Source organism: Hyla sarda, chromosome 1 (assembly GCF_029499605.1).
Source record: "Hyla sarda isolate aHylSar1 chromosome 1, aHylSar1.hap1, whole genome shotgun sequence".
Taxonomy (NCBI): domain Eukaryota; kingdom Metazoa; phylum Chordata; class Amphibia; order Anura; family Hylidae; genus Hyla; species Hyla sarda.
This window is the reverse complement of record NC_079189.1, coordinates 559,658,170-559,681,309: the sequence shown is the minus strand read 5'-3', so window position 1 is coordinate 559,681,309 and position 23,140 is coordinate 559,658,170. Positions and strand designations below refer to the sequence as shown.

The 23,140-nt window shown below is 44.4% G+C and overlaps 1 protein-coding gene and 1 long non-coding RNA gene across 2 annotated transcripts in view; one reads left to right on the top strand and one right to left on the bottom strand.

The window, feature by feature from the left end:
- LOC130293679 (uncharacterized) overlaps positions 1 to 7,476 on the top strand; it is a 38,977-nt gene extending 31,501 nt beyond the window's left edge. The window contains exons 2-3 of the long non-coding RNA XR_008848262.1: positions 4,413 to 4,555; positions 6,924 to 7,476. This is a non-coding gene — a long non-coding RNA (uncharacterized LOC130293679). The remainder of the gene's footprint in view (positions 1 to 4,412; positions 4,556 to 6,923) is intronic.
- DCAF12 (DDB1 and CUL4 associated factor 12) overlaps positions 1 to 23,140 on the bottom strand; it is a 75,896-nt gene that overhangs the window by 4,164 nt on the left and 48,592 nt on the right. Inside the window, exons 5-7 of the mRNA XM_056542622.1 lie at positions 22,685 to 22,878; positions 17,015 to 17,080; positions 2,393 to 2,555 (exon numbers count right to left, since the gene is read on the bottom strand). Of these exons, the coding sequence (XP_056398597.1) occupies positions 2,393 to 2,555; positions 17,015 to 17,080; positions 22,685 to 22,878 (423 nt within the window). The remainder of the gene's footprint in view (positions 1 to 2,392; positions 2,556 to 17,014; positions 17,081 to 22,684; positions 22,879 to 23,140) is intronic.

Genomic DNA, 23,140 nt, shown 5'->3' with positions numbered 1-23,140 from the left:
TCACGTTTTCTCCCATACGGGAGCGCATACGGCAGGGGGAGCTAAAACCTTGCGCTCCCGTAATTCATTTCAGTGAGCCTGCCGGAGTGAAACGTTCGGTTGGCTCATTTTTGCGCTGTATGCGCTTTTTCCCCGGACCTAAAACTGGTCAACCGTGGTTTTAGGTCCGGTTGTAAAAGCCCATATGGAGCAAAAATGAGCCGACTAGACCGAACGTTGCACTCCGGCAGGCTCATTGAAATGAATTACATACGGGAGCGCATAGAAAGGCATATGGAAGCGCAAGGTTTTAGATCCCCCCTGCCATATGCGCTCCCGTATGGGAGAAAACGTGATGTGAACCCAGCCTAAGTACCATTTATAACCACCCTCTGTTTTCTATTACTGAGCCAATTACTTACCCACTTGCACACATTTCCCCCCAGCCCAATCCTTCTCATTTTTTGCACCAATCTTTTATGTGGCACCGTATCAACGGCTTTGGAAAAATCATGATATACGACATCCACTGATTCCCCCTGGTCCAGTCTGAAGCTCACCTCCTCATAAAAGCTGATCAGGTTAGTTTGACAGGACCGATCCCTCATAAAGCCATGCTGATATGAAGTCATACATTTATTTTTATCAAGATACTCCAAAATAGCATCTCTTAGTTTAACCTCCATTGTATGTAAATTGTTTGAGGGTTTTCTAACAGGCCTATAATTCCCGGGGTCACCTTTTGACCCGTTTTTAATATTGGCACCACATTTGTCACGCACCAGTCCCGAGGACAGACCCAGTCACTATAGAGTCCTTGAATATTAAAAATAGAGGTCTATTACATTATTTAAATCCACGGGGGCGAATGCCATCTGGACGTGGGGATTTGTTCTAGGGATCGACCGATATCGTTTTTTTTAGGGCCGATACCGATAATTTGTGGAGGTTAGGGACGATAGCCGATAACTTATACCGATATTCCGGTATAAGTTATCGGCTATTTATCCCCCTCGACACCGCTGCAGGTCATCGATTTAAAGTGGGCGCTTTAAATCAATGCACTGCAGTAGCTTTTGCGGTGCCATAGGCCACCGCCGCCACCCGCTTCTCTCCACCTACCTGTCAGGGTGGTCCGGGCCATCCATCCTTCCTTCCTGTAGTGTCCGGCGGCATTCCGGGTGGAGGGTGCACGGTCCGGGCTGTCCTTCTCCGGGGGTCCTCTTCTCCACTCCGGGCAGGCTCCGGCCTAGTACGCTGCATAGACGCCCATGCGCAGCGACGCACCTGACGTCACGGCGTAGTGGCGTCTATGCAGCGTACTAGGCCGGAGCCTGCCCGGAGTGGAGAAGAGGACCCCCGGAGAAGGACAGCCCGTACCGGTGCACCCTCCACCCGGAATGGCGCCGGACACTACAGGAAGGTAGGATGGATGGCCCGGACCACCCCCCATTACGGGTAAGTTTACCGGTATAGCGGAATGGGCAAAAATCATACCGGTATACCGCCCAGCACTACGGTGGGTGGTGCGACGCGGTGGGTCGGGGGGGCGGTCGCGATGAGGCGGGTCCGTGGGGGGTGCAGTTGTTGGGGCGTTCGCGGTGCGGTGGGGGCGGTGCATTATCGGCAAGGTAATTGCCGATACCGATAATGCCCAAAATCGTGATTATCGACCGATATTATCGGCCATACCGATAATCGGTCGATCCCTAATTTGTTCACTTTGATTTTTTGTAGGCGACGCACTATCTCCAGCTGTGGAGAAACTACGATCCCCAGCATGCCTGGACAGCCAAAGTCTGTATAAATTAGTTCTACCAGAGACTATGTTTCACAAACAAAAATGATCAGCTCACACTAACCTGGAAGTATTCGGTGCCCAAGGATTACCACTGTGCAGTGGAACCAAATAGCAGTCAGAAGAGAAAAATCCAGCGCTTGCGGGAAGTGGATAAAATCACGTCTTTATTCAATTCTTTAAAAGCAGGTTACAAACATTTACCAATGCAGCATAGCTGCTTGTTGCAGGCTTGCTGAGCTATGCTGCATTGGTACATGTTTGTGACCTGCTTTTAAAGAATTGAAGACGTGATTTTATCCACTTCACGGAAGCGCTGGATTTTTTCTCTTCTGAGTAACTATGTTTAGTCCATTTCCAAGCATATACTGGTTTGCAGGATTTTTAAAACGCAGGTGGCTGCACTTTTGGGTCCCATGAAAAAAATGCTTTGAAATGGACCAAATGTAATAACTATTAGACTATGGTCAGTCTACAGACCTCAATATATCCAGTATGCCGACAGTTACCCTAAGCATAGGCCACTTTTCAGTAGGAAATGTTGCTTTATATGGCGGAATACTAAGGGCACTTTATTTTATTTATTTAAACCCAGCAGGATACCCACAGACTCACCACTGCCTTGCTCCCTGCAGTACACAGACTTGGCATTCTCTGGCGGCTGCCGTGGATCAAGGAAAGACACATGTGCCTGTGATCCCACAGCATAGACTGACCACTCTAGACCATAGGCGAGACAGACGTTCTCTCTGCAATACGGTAACTTGGTAGACAGCAGCTGTGTGGGAGCAGAAAAGACAACAAAGGAAATGATCACCAAATGCAACATAAGAGCGAGAGAGAGCGCGAGAGAGCGAGATAGCAAGAGCAATACTGACAGCGAGAGAGAGAAAAAGACTAAAACAAAGAATAAAAACTAAAACAAATTATATTATAATATATATAAATAAATAAAATTACACTAGACATATTAATGTACTTATATAGCCAAAAATAATTCTAAATCAGTCTTAAATTATTGTGCAACAATGATGGGGATGATGATAGTTGTCCCAAATGTAGTCGCAAAGCTAGTGGAAACACTAGAAATCTCTCAGAAATGTTAAAGGGATTCTATTGAATAGGAGTTTTCTATTGAATATGAAAATAGAATTTTTTTTAATAACATGTTTGACCAGTTTCTAGTATTTGTATTAGCTTTGAAACTAAGTTTGGGACAACCATTATTGTTGCATTGTAATTTTTGAATTGTAGATTTATTTTTGGCTATATGAGTACATTAGTGAATTATAATATAATATTTTGGTATGGTTTTTATTTCTATTTTTGTAACTTAAAAAATAGACCCATTTTGATGTAGCTGTCTACTTATATAAACTTAGTTACAGTGACCTAGATAACCAGTCCATTTGGTAGTTCTTGGCCACTAAACAGATTGAGCACACAGGCTTATTCCAAATTTAGTTTAATCCATTGTTCAGACAATGTTTTTGCCTTCACACAGCCAGACTTACATGAGAAAATTCAACTAAGGTGGTGCTTGGAAGTTTGTGAACCCTTAAGAATTTTTTTATTTCTGCACAAATTTGACCTAATACTACATCAGACTTTAAGTCTTAAAGGAGTAGTGTACTGAAAAGAATTTCCACTCCATTGTGGCCGGGCTACAAAGGAAAATAAAACTTTAAACACATTACTGCATTCCCCGTAGCGCCGCTACAGCTGTTCAGTCCTTCGGTCCAGCCTTCATGGATCGTCACACTGCCCTCAGCCCATCACTGGCTGAGATGGGATGTCGCTGCGGCTGGTGATAGGCTGAGCACAGTGTGAGACGGAAGTAGGAAGAACACCAGACCGGATGACCGAACCTCTGACCGGGGGAATACATTATAATATATATTAGGGATCGACCGATATCGGTTTTTTTAGGGCCGATACCGATAATCGGTGGAGGTTAGGGCCGATAACTTATACAGATATTCCGGTACAAGTTATCGGCTATTTATCCCCCCGAGACACTGCTGCAGATCATTGATTTAAAGCGGGCGCTTTAAAACAATGAACTGCAGTGGCTTTTGCGGTGACATAGACCGCCGCCGCCGCCACCCGCTTCTCTCCCCCTGCCTGTCCGGGGGTCCCGAGTCCTATCACCGCCACCACCCCCCCCCCCCACCGCTGCAGCGCTCCGCGCCCCCTACCGCCCCACCGCACGGCGCCGCGTCGCACCCCCCACTGCACCGCCCCATTGCCTCCCCATCCCCGGTATTATAATTACCTGTTCCCGGGGTCCACTCTACATCTGGCTCCGATGGCGTCCTCCTGAGCTGTCACTGTGCGCTCTGACGGTGACGTCAAGTCGTGTCACTCGTCATTGCGCACAGCGTAACGCAGGACGCAGCAGAAGCCAGAAGTAGCATGGACACCGGGAACAGGTAATTATAAAACCAGGGATGGGGGAGGCAATGGGGCCGGGGCGGTGCGGTGTGCGACGCGGTGGGTCGAGAGGGGGGCGGTCGCGGTAATTGCCGATACCGATAATGCCCAAAATTGTGTGCGCCGTGGTAGAAAAATGAGAACAAATACAATTGACTAATGCTGTACCACCCACTAATGATTTTTTTTTTTTTTTTTTTAGGTACACCGGAAGCTTCCAACCCTCCCATCAGAAACCCACCAGAAGAGGTGGGAGAAGGCGACACAGGAAAAACAAGAAGCCAGAGAGCACAAACAGGGGAACCAACGTACACCTGTAGCCAAGAAAAGGACTTAAATATTGTGGTAAATATCTCATCATATACTTTGTCTGATATAGAAACATCTTTATTGTCTAAGGGTCTCTCTGTTTGCCCGGTGTCTAATACTAACTGGTTTGACTTAGAGTGTGATCTTCAAGCTTTCTTCACAAGGTTAAAATTGAAAGTGTGGTTTAATGACCGTGAGATTGACATGAGGGGATAGCAATTGTATGTAACATATAAAAGATTTTGATTTATATAACAAAAGTACATTTAATCCCGCAATTGCATCCCATCCTCTTGAGACATTTATTTCTCTTGTGAGAAAAGACATAGATGACTTGAAAACTAATGTTGGTGGTTTTACATTTCAGAATTTGACCCTTGGTGAAAAGCAAGCATTGGATGCTCTTGTCCGTAAACACGACCTTACCATAAAACCTGCAGATAAAGGGGGTGGGGTTGTGGCTATGGACACATCCAAATACAAAAATGAGATTTATAGGCAATTGAGGGATGGACAGACATACATGGAGTTGGATCATGACCCAAAAAAAGAAATTATGACAAAACTAGTGACAATTGTGGAAAAAGGATTTGCCGATAACCTCATTGATGAAGGCCTGAAAGAATTTTTGGTGGCAAAATATCCCGTTACACTGGTAATATACATACTACCAAAAATCCACAAGTCCCTCAATAATCCCCAGGCAGGCCCATTGTGTCCGGGAGAAATTCCCTACTTAGTAATGCTTCCATTCTGCTCGATAAAATATTGAGACCTTTTGTTTTTAACACTGCCTCCTACATTCAAGACACAAGTGATTTCCTGTCTAAACTTAAAAATATTCCTGTTTCAGAACACACTATTTTGGCACCTTTGGATATTTCAAGCCTTTATACCTCTATCAGTAATGATAGAGGTGTAGCAGCAGTTAAAAGAGCTTTTGCGGGTTCAGAAATCCCCATGGCGGCCCAAAATTTTCTTTTACAATTATTAGAATTCATTTTGCATAACTTTTTTATTTGAAGACAAATTTTATTTACAAATTGTCGGGACCGCCATGGGGACAAATGTAGCCCCTATGTATGCAAATCTATTTGTGGCAGGGCTAGAAGAAGGCGTCATCTATTCATCGCACCACTTCAGACATTGTCTGAGGTGGTGTCGATTTATAGAGGACGTCTTTTTGTGGACAGGCAATGAACATGAGTTGAGAAATTTTCATTTATTTCTGGATAATATAGACCCCAACATAAAATTCACCATGTCCTACTCCTTTACAGAGGTTAATTTTTTGGATGTGACAATCACTAAAGTAGGCACAACATTACAAACTAAACTTTTTACCAAACCAACTGATAAAAACACATTGTTGCATCCCTCCAGTCACCATCCCAGGAAAAGGATTTCCTCCCTACCATTTAGTCAGATGCTACGGGTGAGGAGGGTAGTAGAAGATCCTTTAGATCTTCAAACATCCTTAGACAAAATGATAATTTATAGAGAGAGGTTACCCAAAAACAGTGGTGGAGAGACATAGAAAAACGGTAGAAGCCATTGACAGAGAGACATCACTACAGAAAAAAGTTAAACAGACTAACAAAATAATTCCTTTTACATCTAACAATACTAAAAGCAAGGATATTGCAAATATATTATATAAACATTGGTATATTTTGCAGCGTAGTTTTCCCAACATTGAAGAATTCTGTTCCAAACCTTTAATGTCTTACAAGAGATGTAAAAATGTAAGAGATAGACTAGCGAGCCCAATTATCAACAAAGATAAGAAACCATGTCAGACATACATTGGCACAAGGAGAAAGGGTTCATACCCATGTCCCTCGTGTCAATTGTTCGTTAATTATGAAAGGCCCAAATTTTATCCATCCGCAGACTAGACGTTCGTATATTCCGAATTATTTAACATGTGACTCCACATGGGTGATTTACGTGTTAAGTTGCCCATGTGGACTACTATATGTTGGACAAACAACGTGGAGCTTAAAAACGAGGATTAATAATCACCGTTACAGCATTAGAAAGAAAACAATGGGCCTGCCAGTGTCCAAACACTTTTCAGATTTAAGACATACAGAAAAGGACCTGAGATTTTGTATTATTGATCATGTACCAATACCCCAGAGAGGAGACCGGTTGAGACTTTAACATAGAAGGGAGTTGTGGTGGATTCACCAATTGAATACACTACAACCCCATGGGTTGAATATGGAATTTAATGCAATATAAAAATTTGTGAGTTTTGGACAAGAGGGTGGCCAAACCCTGGGCTTCATCAGGGACCTACTTGACCAAATACTTGGGCATATTTAAATATACAGTGTTAACATTTTTACTGGATATTTATGCAATATATAGTAATTAGGTTTTGTTTTATTTTTTTCAGATACATTTTGGAATTATCTTCCCTACAACCGAGGAGACACTTCCTGCTCTGCTAGTCCATTATAATTGATATCTCCTGTTATATTTGAACATTTAAATACATAATAAATACACAGTAGTATCATTTTTTAATAATATCTTTTCTGAAAGTTTCTTAGTGTTATACAGGATCGGATGGGGCGCCATGAGCTCAGTATAGTGGAACAAACTTTAATGGGTAGCTTCATATAAGAGGTTTAACCCCTTAAGCACCAATACAAATAAACCTGTACGCCCCTGAAAGACCAGGCCTGTTTTTTCAAATCGGGGATGTCTGCCAGAGAATAACTCTGGTAACGTTTTGCCAATCACGATAATTCTGACATTGTTTTGTGTCACAAGTTGTCCTTCATGTACATAGTAAAAAGTAAGCCGATATCATTTGTAGTTTTTTTTTTTTTTACAATGCAAAAAATCATGAAATTTTATATATATTTATACTTACTGACCAAAGAGTTTATGAAACTTATACTTTCAGATGACTACTTTATTTTGACAGCTTTTTTTTGTTTTTAAGTAACATTTTAAATTAGTCAGAAGCCTAACAATTTAACTTGAAATTGTGAAAATTTAGAAAATTTGAAAAGCACTTTTTTTATGTGCTATGCAAGGGTTGCAGAACAAAGGAACACACCCCCCCCCCCCAAATTACCCCTTTTTAAAAACTAGACCCCTCAAGGTATTCGATAGGGGGTACAGAGTATTTTAACACCAGTTTTTTGGCAGGAATTATTACAAAGTCAGTGTTAAAAATTCGAAATGAGCATCTTTTCACAAATGCATCATTTGTGGGGCATATTTTTTGTACATCGCTTCTGATATTGCAAGAAATGCACCCTATATTTTATTAAGCTGCTCGGCCTGTGTTTGGAAATACCCCCACTTTAGCCATATTTGGTTCCTTGGTCGCGTGGTAGGACCCAGAAGGAGAGGAGCGCCATTTGGCTTTCAGGCCATAATTTTAGGCCGGATGGATTATAGGCCGCACTTCATGCCTGCAAAGGGTTTCAGCTACCAGAACCATTCAGAACCCCCTCAAGTGACCACATTTTGGAAACTACACCCCCTAAATTATTCATCTAGATCAAAAGTGAGTCCTTTGAATGTGGCTGGAATGGATACAAAGTCAGTGAAAATTGAAAATTTTCTTTTTTTCCACAAATGCATCATTTGTGGGACATATTTTTTGTACATTGCATCTGAAAAGTAGAAAATGCGCCCCATATTTTATTACACTCCTCGTCCAGTTTTCAGTAATATGGAAATTTTTTAGACTTACCGTAAAATCTGTTTCTCGAAGGATCCATTGGGGGACACAGACCTTGGGTATATGCTGCTGTCTCTAGGAGGCTTGACACTATAGTAACCAAAAAGTTGGCTCCTCCCCGCAGGATATACCCGCCTCCAGGCCACTGAGCAATTCAGTTTTAGTCTCAGAGCAATAGGAGGAGACCGACAGATCAAAGGAAAAAAAAACATGAACTGTCCAAGAACCAGAAGAAAAATTAACTTAAAACTACCTCGGACAGATAACCGAATAGGAAACCCAGAAAAAGGCAGGAGCTGTGTCCCCAGTGGATCCTTCGAGAAAGATTTTACGGTAAGTCTAAAAAAATCTCCTTATCTCTATCGGCTCCATTGGGGGACACAGACCTTGGGACGTACCAAAGCCGTCCCCTTGGGTGGGCAGAGAAAAAAAGGTCAGGCAGTCGGCTGTACCACCGCCGCCTGCACAACTTTACTGTCCAGACTAGCATCAGCCGATGCGAAGGTATGAACCTGGTAGAATCTCAAAAAAGCGTGCAAAGATGACCAGGTGGCCGTTTTACAGATCTGCGAGGCCGATGCCTTGTTTCGGAGAGCCCAGGATGCTCCTACAGAGCGGGTGGAATGAGCCAAAACCCTGAAGGGTGGGATCTTCCTCTTGCAGCCGTAAGCTTCCGAAATAGCACATCGGATTCACAGAGAAATAGTGGCCTTGGAAGCAGGCTGTCCCTTCAGACACGACGAAAAAGGAATCGCACTGACGAAAGGAAGAGGTGACAGAAAGATAAGACCGAACAGCCCGTACCGCATCCAATTTGTGGAGCAGGCACTCCCTGGGATGAGAAGGAGCGGGACAAAAGGACGATGTCCTCGTTGAGATGAAAAGAACGGCAGGAGAGAGCTGCCAGTTCAGATACTCTCCTAATGGAAGTAATAGCTATAAGAAAAGCCACCTTCCAGGATAGGAGTCAAAGGGGAACCTCCCTAAGAGGCTCAAAAGGTGCGTCCTGGAGAGCGCCTAGAACTAAGTTCGAGTCCCAAGAGGGAGAAGGGGACCGGTAAGGGGGGACAGCGTGTGCCACGCCCTGAAGGAAGGTCCGGACATGCGAACTGGAAGCCAGAGGACGCTGAAAGAGAATGGAAAGGGCAGAAACCAGACCCTTAAGGGAGCTGAGAGCCAGCCCTTGTTCCAACCCAGACTGCAAAAAGGAGAGGAGACAGGGAACGGAAAAGGTAACTGGAGTTTCGCACCAACGAAAGTAAGCCCGCCAGGTACGGTGATACATTTTCGCAGAGGAGGGCTTGCGAGCCCTTAGCATGGTGCAAATTACCTGGGAAGAAAAGCCGCAGGCCCTTTGAACCACAGTCTCAACCACCACGCCGTCAAATGCAGCGACTGTAAATTGGGGTGGCAAAGGGGACCCTGTGACAATAGGTCTGGATGAAGTGGAAGACTGAACAGAACGTCGTCCAGAAGTAAGACCACTTCGGCGTACCATGCCCTTCGAGGCCAGTCTGGAGCCACCAGAATGGCGGGGACTCCTTCCGCTTTGAGCTTCCTCAGAACCCTGGGAAGGAGGGGGGAGAGGAGGGAACAGGACAAAGCCTGACCACGGAATCACTAGGGCATCCACGTCTAGAGCCAGGCGGTCCCTGGACTTTGACACAAACGTCAGAATTTTCCGGTTGTGTCGAGACGTGAGATTCACGTCTGGGGTCCCCCAGAGGTGGCAGATCTGTGCGAACACCTCGTAAGAAGAGACCACTCTCCGGGGTCGGCTGAGGACCGACTGAGGAAATCCACTTCCCAGTTGAGCACTCCCGGAATGTGAATCGCCGAAATGGCTGGTTCCGCCCAGAGGAGGATCCTTGTCACCTCGGACATGGCTGCTGAGCTGCGAGTGCTGCCCTGCCGATTGATGTACACCACAGCCATGGCGTTATCCGACTGGACACGGACAGGGTGGCCCTGAAGCAGGGACTCCCAATGCTTCAGGCAAAGATAAATCGCCCTCAGTTCCAGGATGTTTATGGAAAGAGGCCTTGAACCATCTGATCCGTGAAAACGCCCCCCCCCCCAGCCCAACAGGCTGGCATCTGTCGTGACCACCTGCCAGTGGAGGGGAAGGAACGAAAGCCCTTGAAGAAGAAGGGGGGAGCGGAGCCACCAGCGCAGAGACCGACAGGGAGAGAAGACCTGTCCCATCGGGCAAGAATCGCCAGCTGAAGAGGACGGTAATGAAACTGGGCAAAGGGTACGGCCTCCATGGCTGCCACCATCCGACCCAGGACTTCCATGCAAGTACGGATGGTGACCGGGGATGGTATCCGAAGGGAGCGGACTCCCGACAAGAGGGCCAGACGTTTGTCAGGCAGGAGGCGAATTCGAGCCGAGTCGAACTGGAGCCCCAAGAAGACCAGAGACTGGGTGGGGGAGAGAACTGACTTGTCTTGGTTGACCATCCAACCGAAGCGACATAAGGTCTGAAGAGTGAGGCTCACATTCTCCAGAGCCTGGGCTCTGGAGGAGGCCTTGATGAGGAGGTCGTCCAAGTAGGGTATCACCGATACCCCTCTTGACCGTAACAGAGCTATCACAGGTGCCAGAATCTTGGTAAAGACTCGTGGCGCTGTGGCCAGACCAAAGGGGAGAGCCACAAATTGATGATGACCTTCCGGAACCGCAAAGCGGAGGTACCGCTGGTGTCCGGGAAAAATAGGAAAGTGGGGGTAGGCATCCCTGATGTCCACCGAGGAAGAAACTCCCCTTGATCCATAAACGCCACCACCGAACGGAGAGATTACATTCAGAAATGGCAGATAAGAAGATGTTGGTTGAGACGTTTGAGATCCAGGATTGGCCGCACAGAACTGTTTTTCTTGGGAAACACGAAAAGATTGGAATAGAAACCCTGAAAGCGTTCCCTTGAAGGAACCGGGACAATGACACCCTGGATGAGAAGGGACTGAAGAGCCTCCCAAAATTCCCTCAGAAGCGAGGGAGATAGGGGAGCACGGGACTGAAAAAAAAAAACGATCCCTCGGAAGGGAGGCAAATTCTATCCGGTATCCGTTGGACACCACGTCCCTGGCCCAGGAGTCCTGAATGTGCGTGGTCCAAATGTCTCGAAAGAGCAAGAGGCGACCTCTCACCCGAGAAAAAGCTGCGGGTGGGGGCATCCCTTCATGCAGAAGTGGGTTTGCGGTTGCCAGATTTGGCCGCAAAATAACTAATGAGTTCACCGTGTCCACTGAGTCCGAACGGTCCTCTGAATCGGATGCCGAATTGGAAACCTCGTCCGCCAGATCTCCAGGAGAGTGCGAACAAGTGGAGGTGGCCCTAGAAGAGGGAGACTCAGACCTGGTACGTGGCTCAGGAGAGCCAGAGCGGTGACCACGGGCACGTCCTCTGGAAGAGCGACACGTGTGGCCTGAAGAAGCGGTCGGACGAGACCTGCGAGAAGAACGCCCCTGTCTACCAGAAGACTCGGGATGAGTCAGAGGAGACACCCCTATTATGCTTATGTGAAGCATAGCGAGAAGGGGAACGGGACCTTCTAGAGGGCCGGTGAAGGGTAGACCTCTCCAAGGCAGTCACCACAGAATGGGAGACCTGTGCCAAGTCTGATATAGACTGGGAGAGGGAGGAAACCCAGGCTGGAGGGGCGGCCGAACCCACCAGGTCTGAAGGAGCACCTGGGTTAGAAATGGCAGGGGGGTCTGGGGGGAGCAGTGGAGCAGGCAGAACGAGTGGGTTCAGCAGAACCTGGCATTTTTGCAGAGCAGTTTTTACAAGCGTACTGGGTAACTAATATTTCCGATATCTGCTTTGAGGGACGAACAGTTCTGGGCAAGGACATAGCAAAAAATGTACAGTCTCACCCAAGTCTGTGTCCCAAGGCAGCTGCTGTGAGGAGAACACCACACCGTGGCTGTGAGGAGAGACGCCGGCCAATAGGAGGAAGAGGTCGGGTCAGAGGCAAGGGCACTGTGATTGGCTCCTGCACGGCCCCAAACGCGCGCACGGCGCTGATTGGCGGCTCATTTCGCGCTGCTGAAGCACTTATGTGGCCTGGTGGGCGGAGCCAACGTCCGCCGGGCTGCCGAAGAAGTACAGCGGGACTTAGTAATGGTGCCCGCTCCGAACCCCGCGTGCACACGCCGCCTGTAGTGAGCTCCTATGCGCCCGGGGAATGGAGCCGGCGAAGTGCCGTCGGCAGCCACGGCTGCCGAAAGTGAAAGTAAATAGGCGCACACGCCCGCAGAGTGCATACATGTCACACACACTGCCCAATAAAGTGCCCCTTACTGTGAAAACACTGCCCCTTAGATCCACTGCTCCCCCCATATAATAAAACACAATCCCCCTGCAGGAAGAATAAAGTAAGAAAAAACAGGGGTCTCCAGCTGTTGCAAGACCTAGGGAGAGAAAAATACTCACCTAAGCTGAAGTACTTACCTAAAGAAGTCTTCAGAATGTAGTCTTCAGTCAGCATTGTCCCTGCAGCAAGCCAAGCTCATAGCGAGGCGAACAGGGAGGTAGGGGGACCCGGACCCATGAGGTACAACCCTACAACCCCGGGTATATCCTACTGGGAGGAGCCGACTTTTTGGTTACCATAGTGTCAAGCCTCCTAGAGACAGCAGAATATAACCAAGGTCTGTGTCCCCAATGGAGAAACCCCCGCTTATACCATATTTGGTTGCATGGCCACACAGTGGGACCCAAAAGGAGAGGAGCACCATTTGATTTCAGGATATCATTATACAAATTATAGGCCGCACTTCATCTTTCAAAGCATTCTAGCTGTCAGAACAATACTGCGCCCCCAGATGTAACCCCATTTTCAAAACACCACCCAGGGCAAAAGTGAGTACATTGAGCCCTTATTGTGTGGCTAGAATTATTTCAAAGTCAGTGGAAAAAATAGCAATTAGCTTTTTTTCCACAAATTATTTGTGGGACATCATTTTGGTAAGTCGCTTTTGAAATGGAGGAAACGCGCCACATATTTTATCAACGTATACGTTCTGGGCTGGGCAGTACCCCCAATTAGGCCATATCTGGTTGCCTGACCGCCTGGTAGGACCAAGAAGGAGCCCCCTTTGGCTTTCAGGGCATCATTGTATGACTAGTCCCCATTCATACTGTATTTCTGCAGTATAGGTGTCCGTTGTTATGTCAAAAAAAGGATGCCAATGTATACTGTAGCAGTCTCATTCAGAAATAAATGGAGATGCTACAGTATACGTCAACATCACTCTTTTTGACGTGATGCTGAGGGATACCTCTAACACTGCGGAAACGCAGTATGAACGGGACGCAGTGTAGGGTCACAGAGCGCATACGCAGCATATTTCACACTGCGGCAGTCACAAGGCAGAGATCTCTGCTGTGGCTGGGTAGCTCAGTGTGTCCGCTCATGACTGCTGGCAGGAAATCCGCCGCTATGAGTGGACACACAAAGCTACCCAGCCGCAGCAGGGAGCTCATTATTGTGACTGTTGGCATGTAATATGCTGTGGATGTGCGCCGTGTGATCCTACACATTATACATTTTGCATTTTATTTATTTAATAAATGTATTTTTATTTTATTTTTTTAATGTATTTTTTTTTATATATTATATTTTTTTCACATATTTTTTTTTTAATGCTTTGGAATACTTAGTATTCCAAAGCATTGCAGATATATGCTGCCTGCTTGTTTTACACTGGCATGTCCTGACAAGCAATAATTGAGGCAGACCTGGGGGTCCTTGTAAAGACCCCCGGGCTGCCCAGGTAACCAGCAGCACCCCGCGATCGTTGCGGGGTGCTATAGGAGAGACACAGAGGGAGCCCCCTCTGTCAAAACTCCTTACAGCTCGTGGTCGCTTCTGACCGTGGCTGTAAGGGTTAAACTGCTGGGACCGAAGTTTTCTTTGTTCCTGGCCGTGCGGCAGGTCCCCGCCCGCCGGGCATCACACACAGCACCCCGCGATTGTGCTGCGGGGTGACAGAGGGAGCTCCCTCCCTCTGTCTTAACACTTACAGCCCGCAGTCACTTCCGACCGCGGCTGTAAGGGTTAAACTGCCGGGACAGAAGTGCTACAGCCGAGTCCCTGCTGCGATCTTGTGGGTACACTGGGCAGCACCCACGAGAAGCATGGACGAGTATAGACGTCCAGGTGCCGGAACGGCCGCCAACCTGGTTGTCTATACTCGTCCATGGTCGTTATCAGGTTAATACATTTAAGATAGAGTGTTCACTATATAGCAGACCTATTTATTTATTTCAATTTTTGTTTATCTTTTCTTAGTATGTTTACTTTATTCTTTGATCATTTTTAATTTTATTATTATTTTCTATTTATTTATATGTTTTTGATAATTTCTCGTTTGGTGTTACTATACCCAATTGGGATTTCCTCTAATCAGCAACTTTCCCATACACAAGTACTAGTGCTGCTGAAAGAGCAGGCACACCCCAAGCAATCTGTAGTGGGTTTCGGTTGGACATGTAGGGACCTAACGGGACCAAGTGTCCTGGCCCCCCCCTTTGACCCCCGGCTGTCCGATACTTTTAAAAGGCGGAGAGGTGGTGGGTTTAGGTACAAATGGGGTAGACAGGGTGGATGCCACCACCTTTCATTAGTGTATGAGGATCCCAGAAAAAAAGGTTTACAAATAAGAGTTATATATCCTTATTTATGATAGAATGTTTTCTTTTTGTTTAAAAAAAAAAAAAATTGATTTTCTCTTTTGATTCATTTATATTACATTATTTTTCAATTATTTTTTATTATTTATTTTTCAATATTCTTTATTATACATTAATATTTTTTTTTACCTATTACATAGGTCTGCTGTACACTAGTTAGTTTACTTATTCTATTACCACCAAGTTAGTAATAAATTTTTTTGCACACTAATTTTTATCTTTAATTTTTCTCTACACAATTTCTGTTTATTGTTTTTCATTTACTTTAACCATTATACACCTTCACATTAGGTAACTCTATTGTCTGTGCCTCGTATACCCCGTGATCCGATCCTGCAACAGAAGAGCTGTATGTGTCCTGTCATCCGCTGGCAGCTTTGTGTCGGTAGTTGCCCTGTTGCAGATAGTCGCAGCAGATAGTGAAACTGCCATTCTAGCGCATGCGTAGTGATGTTGATGCATTGCAGTGTTGTAACGCAGGAGTTATTAATGATTCTTGATTAATATATATATATATATATATATATATATATATATATATATATAATATATATATATACACACATACATATACACATATACACACATACACACACATACACACACACACTTTTTACTTCTGTACAACAGCTCCCCCCTCTGCCCTGCCAAGCACAAAAGATGCAGTAGCAGGTTTAGGACACTAGAGGGAGCTGTTTTACAACTTAACAGCTTTTAAAAATAAATATTACTGCACTCGCTTCACTGAGAAGGGAATCATGCAGGAGGGCACAGCGTTGGGAGCTCGGGATGGGTAAGGGACACTGGGGAAGAGTGAGTGTGTCCCGATTCCCGTGATCGGGACACAAACACCGCTCTGCTCAGGATTTTCATGTGTGAAACGCTGCCATCGGCTAGTCACCTCGCGGTGAGGGGACGCCCCAAGGTCCCGAGGCAAGATGGATGGCTATTCGTGTTAGCCACCATCTTACCACGAGTAGCGGCCAGTATCTGCATGACATACATGTATGTCATAGGTCGGGAAAACCTTCCCCAAAAGGGGTTAAAAATGCATTCAGCCTGGTGCATAACAAAAAATAAATAAATAAAACCCTATACTTTCCATGCTTGCTGCCAGTGCTATTCCTCAGCCAATTGGTGGCCAAACTGTTGTCTTGCTCCAACTGCTGATTGGCCGAGCCGGCAGCACATGAGTCAAACCCAAACAGGAGTGCTGTGGAACGGGACAAACTGAGGAAATTACGGCAGTGAGGAAGGAATGGCCAAGTCAAATTGCTGACCTCAATCCAATAGAAATGTGGAAGGACCTGAGGCTGGCAATTGATAAGTGTCTGGACGTCTGCTAGGTGTGGTGGTGAGTGTGTTGGGGTCAAATCCAGTATTATAAAAAAAAAAAAAACAGCACTCACCAAAAAACTATGCAAATACAAATGTTTATTAACAACATGGTATAAAGAGGACGTGTTTTGGCAAACATAGCCTTCCTCAGCTGACAGTTGTGTTAATAAACATCTGTAATTGAATCGCTATTGGCAAATGCTGGGGTTTAATTCTCTCATGGAAGAACCTTCCCCACAAGCATGGTAGAGCTTAACAAGTATTGTAGAAAGGAATGGGCTAAAATACCTCCACACCGACGCACAGGAGTAATCAACAATTACCAGAAAGATTAAGATGCAGTTATTGCTGCACAGGGGGTCGTACCAGATACTGAAAGAAAGGTTCACATACTTTTGCCACTCACAGATGTGTGATATTGGATTATTTTACTGAATTACCAAGTTGAAGATTCTGATTCCTTTGTTAGATCTTGATCTCTATCTACTTTTTAGGACAAATTTAGACATTTCTGTAGGGTTCATGAATGTTTAAGCACAATCTTACCACTAGGGGGCGCTCACCGCATGCTTTTATATCTGCTTAGCTCCACTGAACAATGAAATTCATATTCAGAAATCCATTACAAAAATGGATGTATGTAAATTGCGAAGGCAGGTGGGATATAGCTGTTGGTGTGGTCATATTTACATTATACCCCCCATGGCTAGTTTTTCGTATCTCCAGTTTTCAGTGTATTTAGATACCTTGGCTAAAGTGTATTCTGCTGTCCACAAGTGGAAGTAGCCATCCAGCGACACGGCTCCCAGCTCCTGCAAATAAACAGATTTCTTAAAACATCCAAGACTGATAACCCACATAAATGTTATTGCATGTCATAACACTTCATACACATTTCTTCCTAATTATTTAACTGCCAGGGGGTTTGGAGACATTTTGTACCTGTGGTAGCGGGGGCAATTTTCTCACCAAAACCCAACATTCCAAATTTAACCAATTAACCCATTAAGGACCAAGCCCATTATGACCTTAAGGATGAGAGCATTTTTTGCACATCTGACCACTGTCACATTAAGCACTAATAACTCTGGGATGCTTTTCCTAATCAATCTGATTCAGAGATTTTTTTTTCGTGACACATTCTACTTTGTGTTAGTGGTAAATTTTCGTCGATACTTGCATCATTTCTTGGTGAAAAACTCAAAGATTTCATGATTTTTTTTTTCAATTTAGCCTTTTTCTAACTTTGAAGCTCTGTGCTTGTAAGGAAAAATAGACATTCCAAATAAAATTATATATTGATTCACATATACAATATGTCTACTTTATGTTGGCATCATGAAGTTGACATGTTTTTACTTTTGGAAGACATCAGAGGCCTTCAAAGTTCAGCATACATTTTCTATTTTTTCGCTACATGAATCTGAATGTTTCAGGGACCAGTTGAGTTTTGAAGTGGATTTGAGGGGCCTTCATATTAGAAATACCCCATTGAAACTGCACCCCTCAAGGTATTCAAAATGACATTCAGAAAGTTTGTTAACCCTTCAAGTGTTTCACAGGAATAGAAAATTCAAAATCTTCATATTTTACACTCGCATGGGATGTAAAATGCTCTGTGGGTGCAGTAGAGGGCTCCGAAGGGAAGGAGCGACAATGGGATTTTGGAGAGTGAATTTTGCTGAACTGGTTTTTGGGGGGCATGTCGCATTTAGGAAGCCCCTATAGTGCCATAATAGCAAAAAACACAACACATGGCATACTGTTTTGACAACTACACCGCTCAAGGCACATAAGGGGTACAGTGAGCCTTAAAACCTCACAGATGTTTGATGACTTTTTGTTAAAGTCGGATGTGTAAATAAATGTGTTTTATTTTTTTTATTTTATTGTTTTACTAAGAAAGTAACGGGAGAAATAGTGCATGCACTATTTCTCACGTTACCTCTCCAGTCACAAAACAACGTCCGTTTTTAATAATGGGCTATGATGGGTTAAAACGGGTAAAATTACATTTGTCATTTTCACAGACCACTGTTCCAAAAATCTGTCAGACACCTGTGGGGCGTAAATGCTCATTGTACCCCTTATTACATTACATGAGGGGTGTAGTTTCCAAAATGGGGTCACATGTGGGGGAGGGTCCACTGTTCTGGCACTTTACATCCACATATGGGGTATGCTCTTATACAAAAATGGGGTTACAATTTTTTTCCCTATTTTCCCTTTAGAAAATGAAAAATTTAGGGTAACACCAGCATTTTAATGAAATTTTTTTTTTTATTTTCTTCATTTTCCCATCCAACTTTAACGAAAATTCTTCAAACTCCGGTGGGGTGTTAAGGTTCATTATAACCCCCCCCCCCTTGTTACGTTCCGTGAGGGGTGTAGTTTCCAAAATGGGGTCACAGGTGGGTATTCATTTTTTGCGTTTATGTCAGAACCACTGTAAAATCTGCCACCCCTGCACAAACCTCCAGCTGTTGCAAAACTACAACTCCCAGTATGCAATGACAGACTGTGCATGCTGGAAGTTGTACTTTTTCAACAGCTGGAGGCACACTGGTTGGAAAATACTGAATTAGTTAACAGAACCTTTGTGCCTCCAGCTGTTGCAAAACTACAACTCTCAGCATGTAGTGATCGCCGAAGGGCATGCTGGAAGATGTAGTTATGCAACAGCTGTTCGGGGATAAGTTTGAGATCGTGGGGGGTATCCGACCGCTGGGGCCCCCCGCGATCTCCTGTACAGGGCCCCGGCTCGCTGGCCAAATAACGGGTGTCGACCAACGCAAAAAAATGACGGCTGACACGCCCCCTCAATACATAGCTATGGCAGAGCCGGAGATTGATCTGCCATAGAGTTGTATTGAGGGGGCGTGTCCGCCGCTGCTTCGTGCGGTGGTCAACACGCCCCCTCTCCCGCGGGCTGCCAGGGCCCCGTACAGGAAATCGCGGGGGGCCCCAGCGGTTGGACCCCCACGATCTGAAACTTATCCCCTAGGGGATAGGGGATAAGTTTTTCAGCACTGGATATCTCCTTTAAGTCCAAGGGAGCCATTGCGTACCTGTACGCCCTTTGTCCTAGACTGGTTAAGGACACATCCAGCTTTTCCTTTTCAACTTCTAAGAGGCATAACTCTTATTTTTCCATCTAACAGACCCATATGAAGTTTGTTTTTTTGTGTGACCAATTTTACTTTGCAACAACACCTTTCATTTTATGTTCATTTTACTGTACAAACGTACAGCAAAAAAGAAAAAAAAATATTCTAATTTGTGGGGGGAAATTGACAAGAAAAAAAAAAAAAACTGAACTTTTGGAGGGTTCGTTTTTACACCGTGCACAGTACGGACATGCTCTATTTTGTGGGTCAATACAATTAAAACAATACATACAACCATACAGTAAAGAACCCTTTTCTTATTTCCAAATAAGTGTAAATTCCTCCCAAAAATTAGAATTGGTGTGGCAACATGAAATTGATAAATTGATATAAGATCAAGCCAGGGACAAGAGATGAGCAAACTTACAGTAAATTTGATTCGTCACGAACTTCTCGGCTCGGCAGTTGATGCCTTATCCTGCATAAATTAGTTCAGCTTTCAGGTGCTCCTGTGGGCTGGAAAAGGTGGATACAGTCCCAGAAGACTCTTTCCTAGGACTATATCCACCTTTTCCAGCCCACCGGAGCAACTGATAGCTGAACTAATTTATGCAGGATAAGTCATCAACTGCAGAGCCGAGAAATTCGTGACGAATCGAATTTACTGTAAGTTCGCTCATCTCTACCAGGGACTTTCAGAATATTGGACGGAATAAATAGGCTAAATGTGTTGGCAGATTCTATGTTTCTATTTGACCAGAGCATGAATAGCTGTACCCGCTTAACCCCTTAAGGACGGACATGCGCCGTAAATGTACTGCGCTGCATAGTGTAACTCAGTGCACAGCGCCGGAAATGGCGAACATCAGCGATCGCGCTGATGTCTGCCATTAACCCCTCAGATGCAGTGATAAATACAGATCACTGCCGTGGGGATCAGATCAGCCAAGATGGCGGACAAAGGTCCCCTCACCTGCCTCCGTCCATCTCCCGGGGTCTTCTGCACTGATCTGCCTTTCAGCAGACCAGAGCAGAAGATCGCCGATAATACTGATCAGTGCTATGCCCTATGGGCTGGAAAAGGTGGATACAGTGCGTAAATGTTCCAACAATATATAATGTTAATGATCCCGTACAGTGAACGTAAAAAAAAAAATAAATAATTCTGCCTTTTTTGTCACATCAAATGCAACATTTTTTTAAAATAAAAAGCGTTGTGGTCAAAATAGGGCAATTTTAAACATACTGACATTGTAAAAAATAAAATAAAAGTTAGAGATTTTTTTAAAGCAGTACAATATGTAAGGTATATAACCATGGGTATCATTTTAAATAGTATTGACCCAGAGAATAAAGAAAACATGTAAATTTTACTGCAAAGTGTACAGCGCGAAAACGAAAGTCCTCATATGGGTCTGGGAATGGAAATATAAAAGTTATGAATTTTAGAAGGCGAGGAGTAAAAAAAAAAAAAATAATAATAAAACCGCAAAAATTAAATTGGCTGTATCCTTAACCCCTTAAAGGGGTACTTTGCCCCTAGCATCTTCTTCCCTATCCAAAGGATAGGGGATAAGATGTCAGATCGCCGGGGTCCCGCTGCTGGGGACCCCTGGGACCTCGGCTGCGGCAGCCCGCTATCATTACTGCACAGATAATGACGGTCAGTACAGGGTCGGAGCATCGTGACATCACGGCTCTGCCCCCTCGTGATGTTACGGCCCGCACCCTCAATACAAGTCTATGGGAGGGGGCGTGGCAGCCATCACACCCCCTCCCATAGACCCCGGTGATCTGACATCTTATCCCCTATCCTTTAGATAGGGGATAAGATGTCTAGAGGCGGAGTACCCCTTTAAAGGACCAAGCCCATTTTCACCTTAAGGACCAGAGTGTTTTTTTGCAAATCTGACCACTATCACTTTAAGCATTACGAACTCCAGAATGCTTTTACTTTTCATTCTGATTCAGAGATTAAGTAGAATATGTCACGAAAAAAATATAGTGGTAAATTTTTGGCATTTCAGCAATTTTTTTTTTACTTTGAAACTCTCTGCTTGTAAGGAAATTAGACATATCAAATAAATGTTATATTGATTCACATATACAATATGTCTACTTTATATTTGCATCATAAAGTTTACATGTTTTTTTTACTTTTGGAAGACATCAGAGGGCTTCAAAGTATAACAGCAAGTTTCCAATTGTTCACAAAATTTTCGAAATCTGAATTTTTCAGGGACCAGTTCAGTTTTGAAGTGGATTTGAGGGGTCTTCATATTAGAAATACCCCATAAATGACCCCATTATAAAAACTGCACCCCTCAAAGTATTCAAAATGACATTCAGAAAGTATATTAACCCTTTAGATGTTTCACAGGAATAGCAGCAAGGTTAAAGAGAACTATTAAAATCTTCATTTTTTTACACTCACATGTTCTATGAGCCACTATGGGGGCTTTGTAAACACACATGGCCTTCAGTTTCGGACACATTCTCTCTCCAAGAGCCCAATGGCGCTCCTTCTCTCAGCATTGTAGTGCGCCTACAGAGCACTTCACATCCACATATGGGGTATGTTCTTACTCCGAAGAGATGGGGCTACAAATTTTTTTTTTTGGGGGGGGGGGGGGGCTTTTTTTCCTATTCTCCCTTGTGAAAATGAAAAATGTAGGGTAACACCAGCATTTTATAGTGAAAAAAAAAGGCTCACTATACCCTTTGTCACGTTCTGTGAAGGGTGTAGTTTCCAAAATGTGCATAGCTTTTTTATGTACTTTTTCCAACAAAATCCTTTATTTATGCTACCTTACAGGTAATACAGGGTTTCATTTGGGAATGAGCCATTTATTTATCTGTTTTCGCCGTTTGTTAACAGCGGGAGCCCCCTTCTACCTGTCAACTCCAATGTTTCCATGATCAGGAGACAGATCACGGCATCTATGGGGTTAATGCTGCAGAGACCACCGTGTTCCCCTTCTCAGCAGCTGAAGCAGGACCCCAGCTGAGATTGACATCCGTGTCCTGGTGGCCATCTCCTGCAGTGCATCGCACTGAGCAGGATATCGGCAGAGCGTATGCATAGGTCCAGTTGCGCTAACATGTTAGCAACTGGAACATATGCATATGTCCTAGGGCGGGAAGGGGTTAAATAAAAATATGTAAATTTAACGGTTTATTATGGTTAAAATATAAAAGCAATATGAGACAAAAAGACTGGCTGTATTAGACTGCTTTATACTGCACAGAAAGGAAAAAAGCTAAGATAAAGCGGTCTGCAGCAATGAAAGCTAGACCATGGCAAATTACCTTCTTCCTGCTGTTGAATGCCAGCGCACGAACTTTGCAGTTTGAGGAGTTGCTGCTCTCTTTAGGGATGTCCTTCAATGCTTTGTGGTAAATGTGAGCATAGACTGGCACTCGGGAGAGGCTGTGTTGAAAGTTGCACTTATTCAGAACATCATCATTAATCTCCCACAGAGCCATTGAGCCATCACGGGAGCCTGAAACAAAAGGGTATTTAAGATCTACACAGTACACACTCTGATAAAGATAATGCCATTTTTAGTGAAGAATTTTATAAATATACATTATATTGGTTATTTTGTATTGGCTTGTTGTGTGACAATCCAGAGCTTTAGTTACAATTCTGCTGATTACTATAGAACACAGTAAGCAAACTGATTCATATAATCCCCCTGGCAGTTTAGATTATGTGCTAAAATGCCAACATAACTCCAAAACAAGAATCAATGCAAGAAGAGA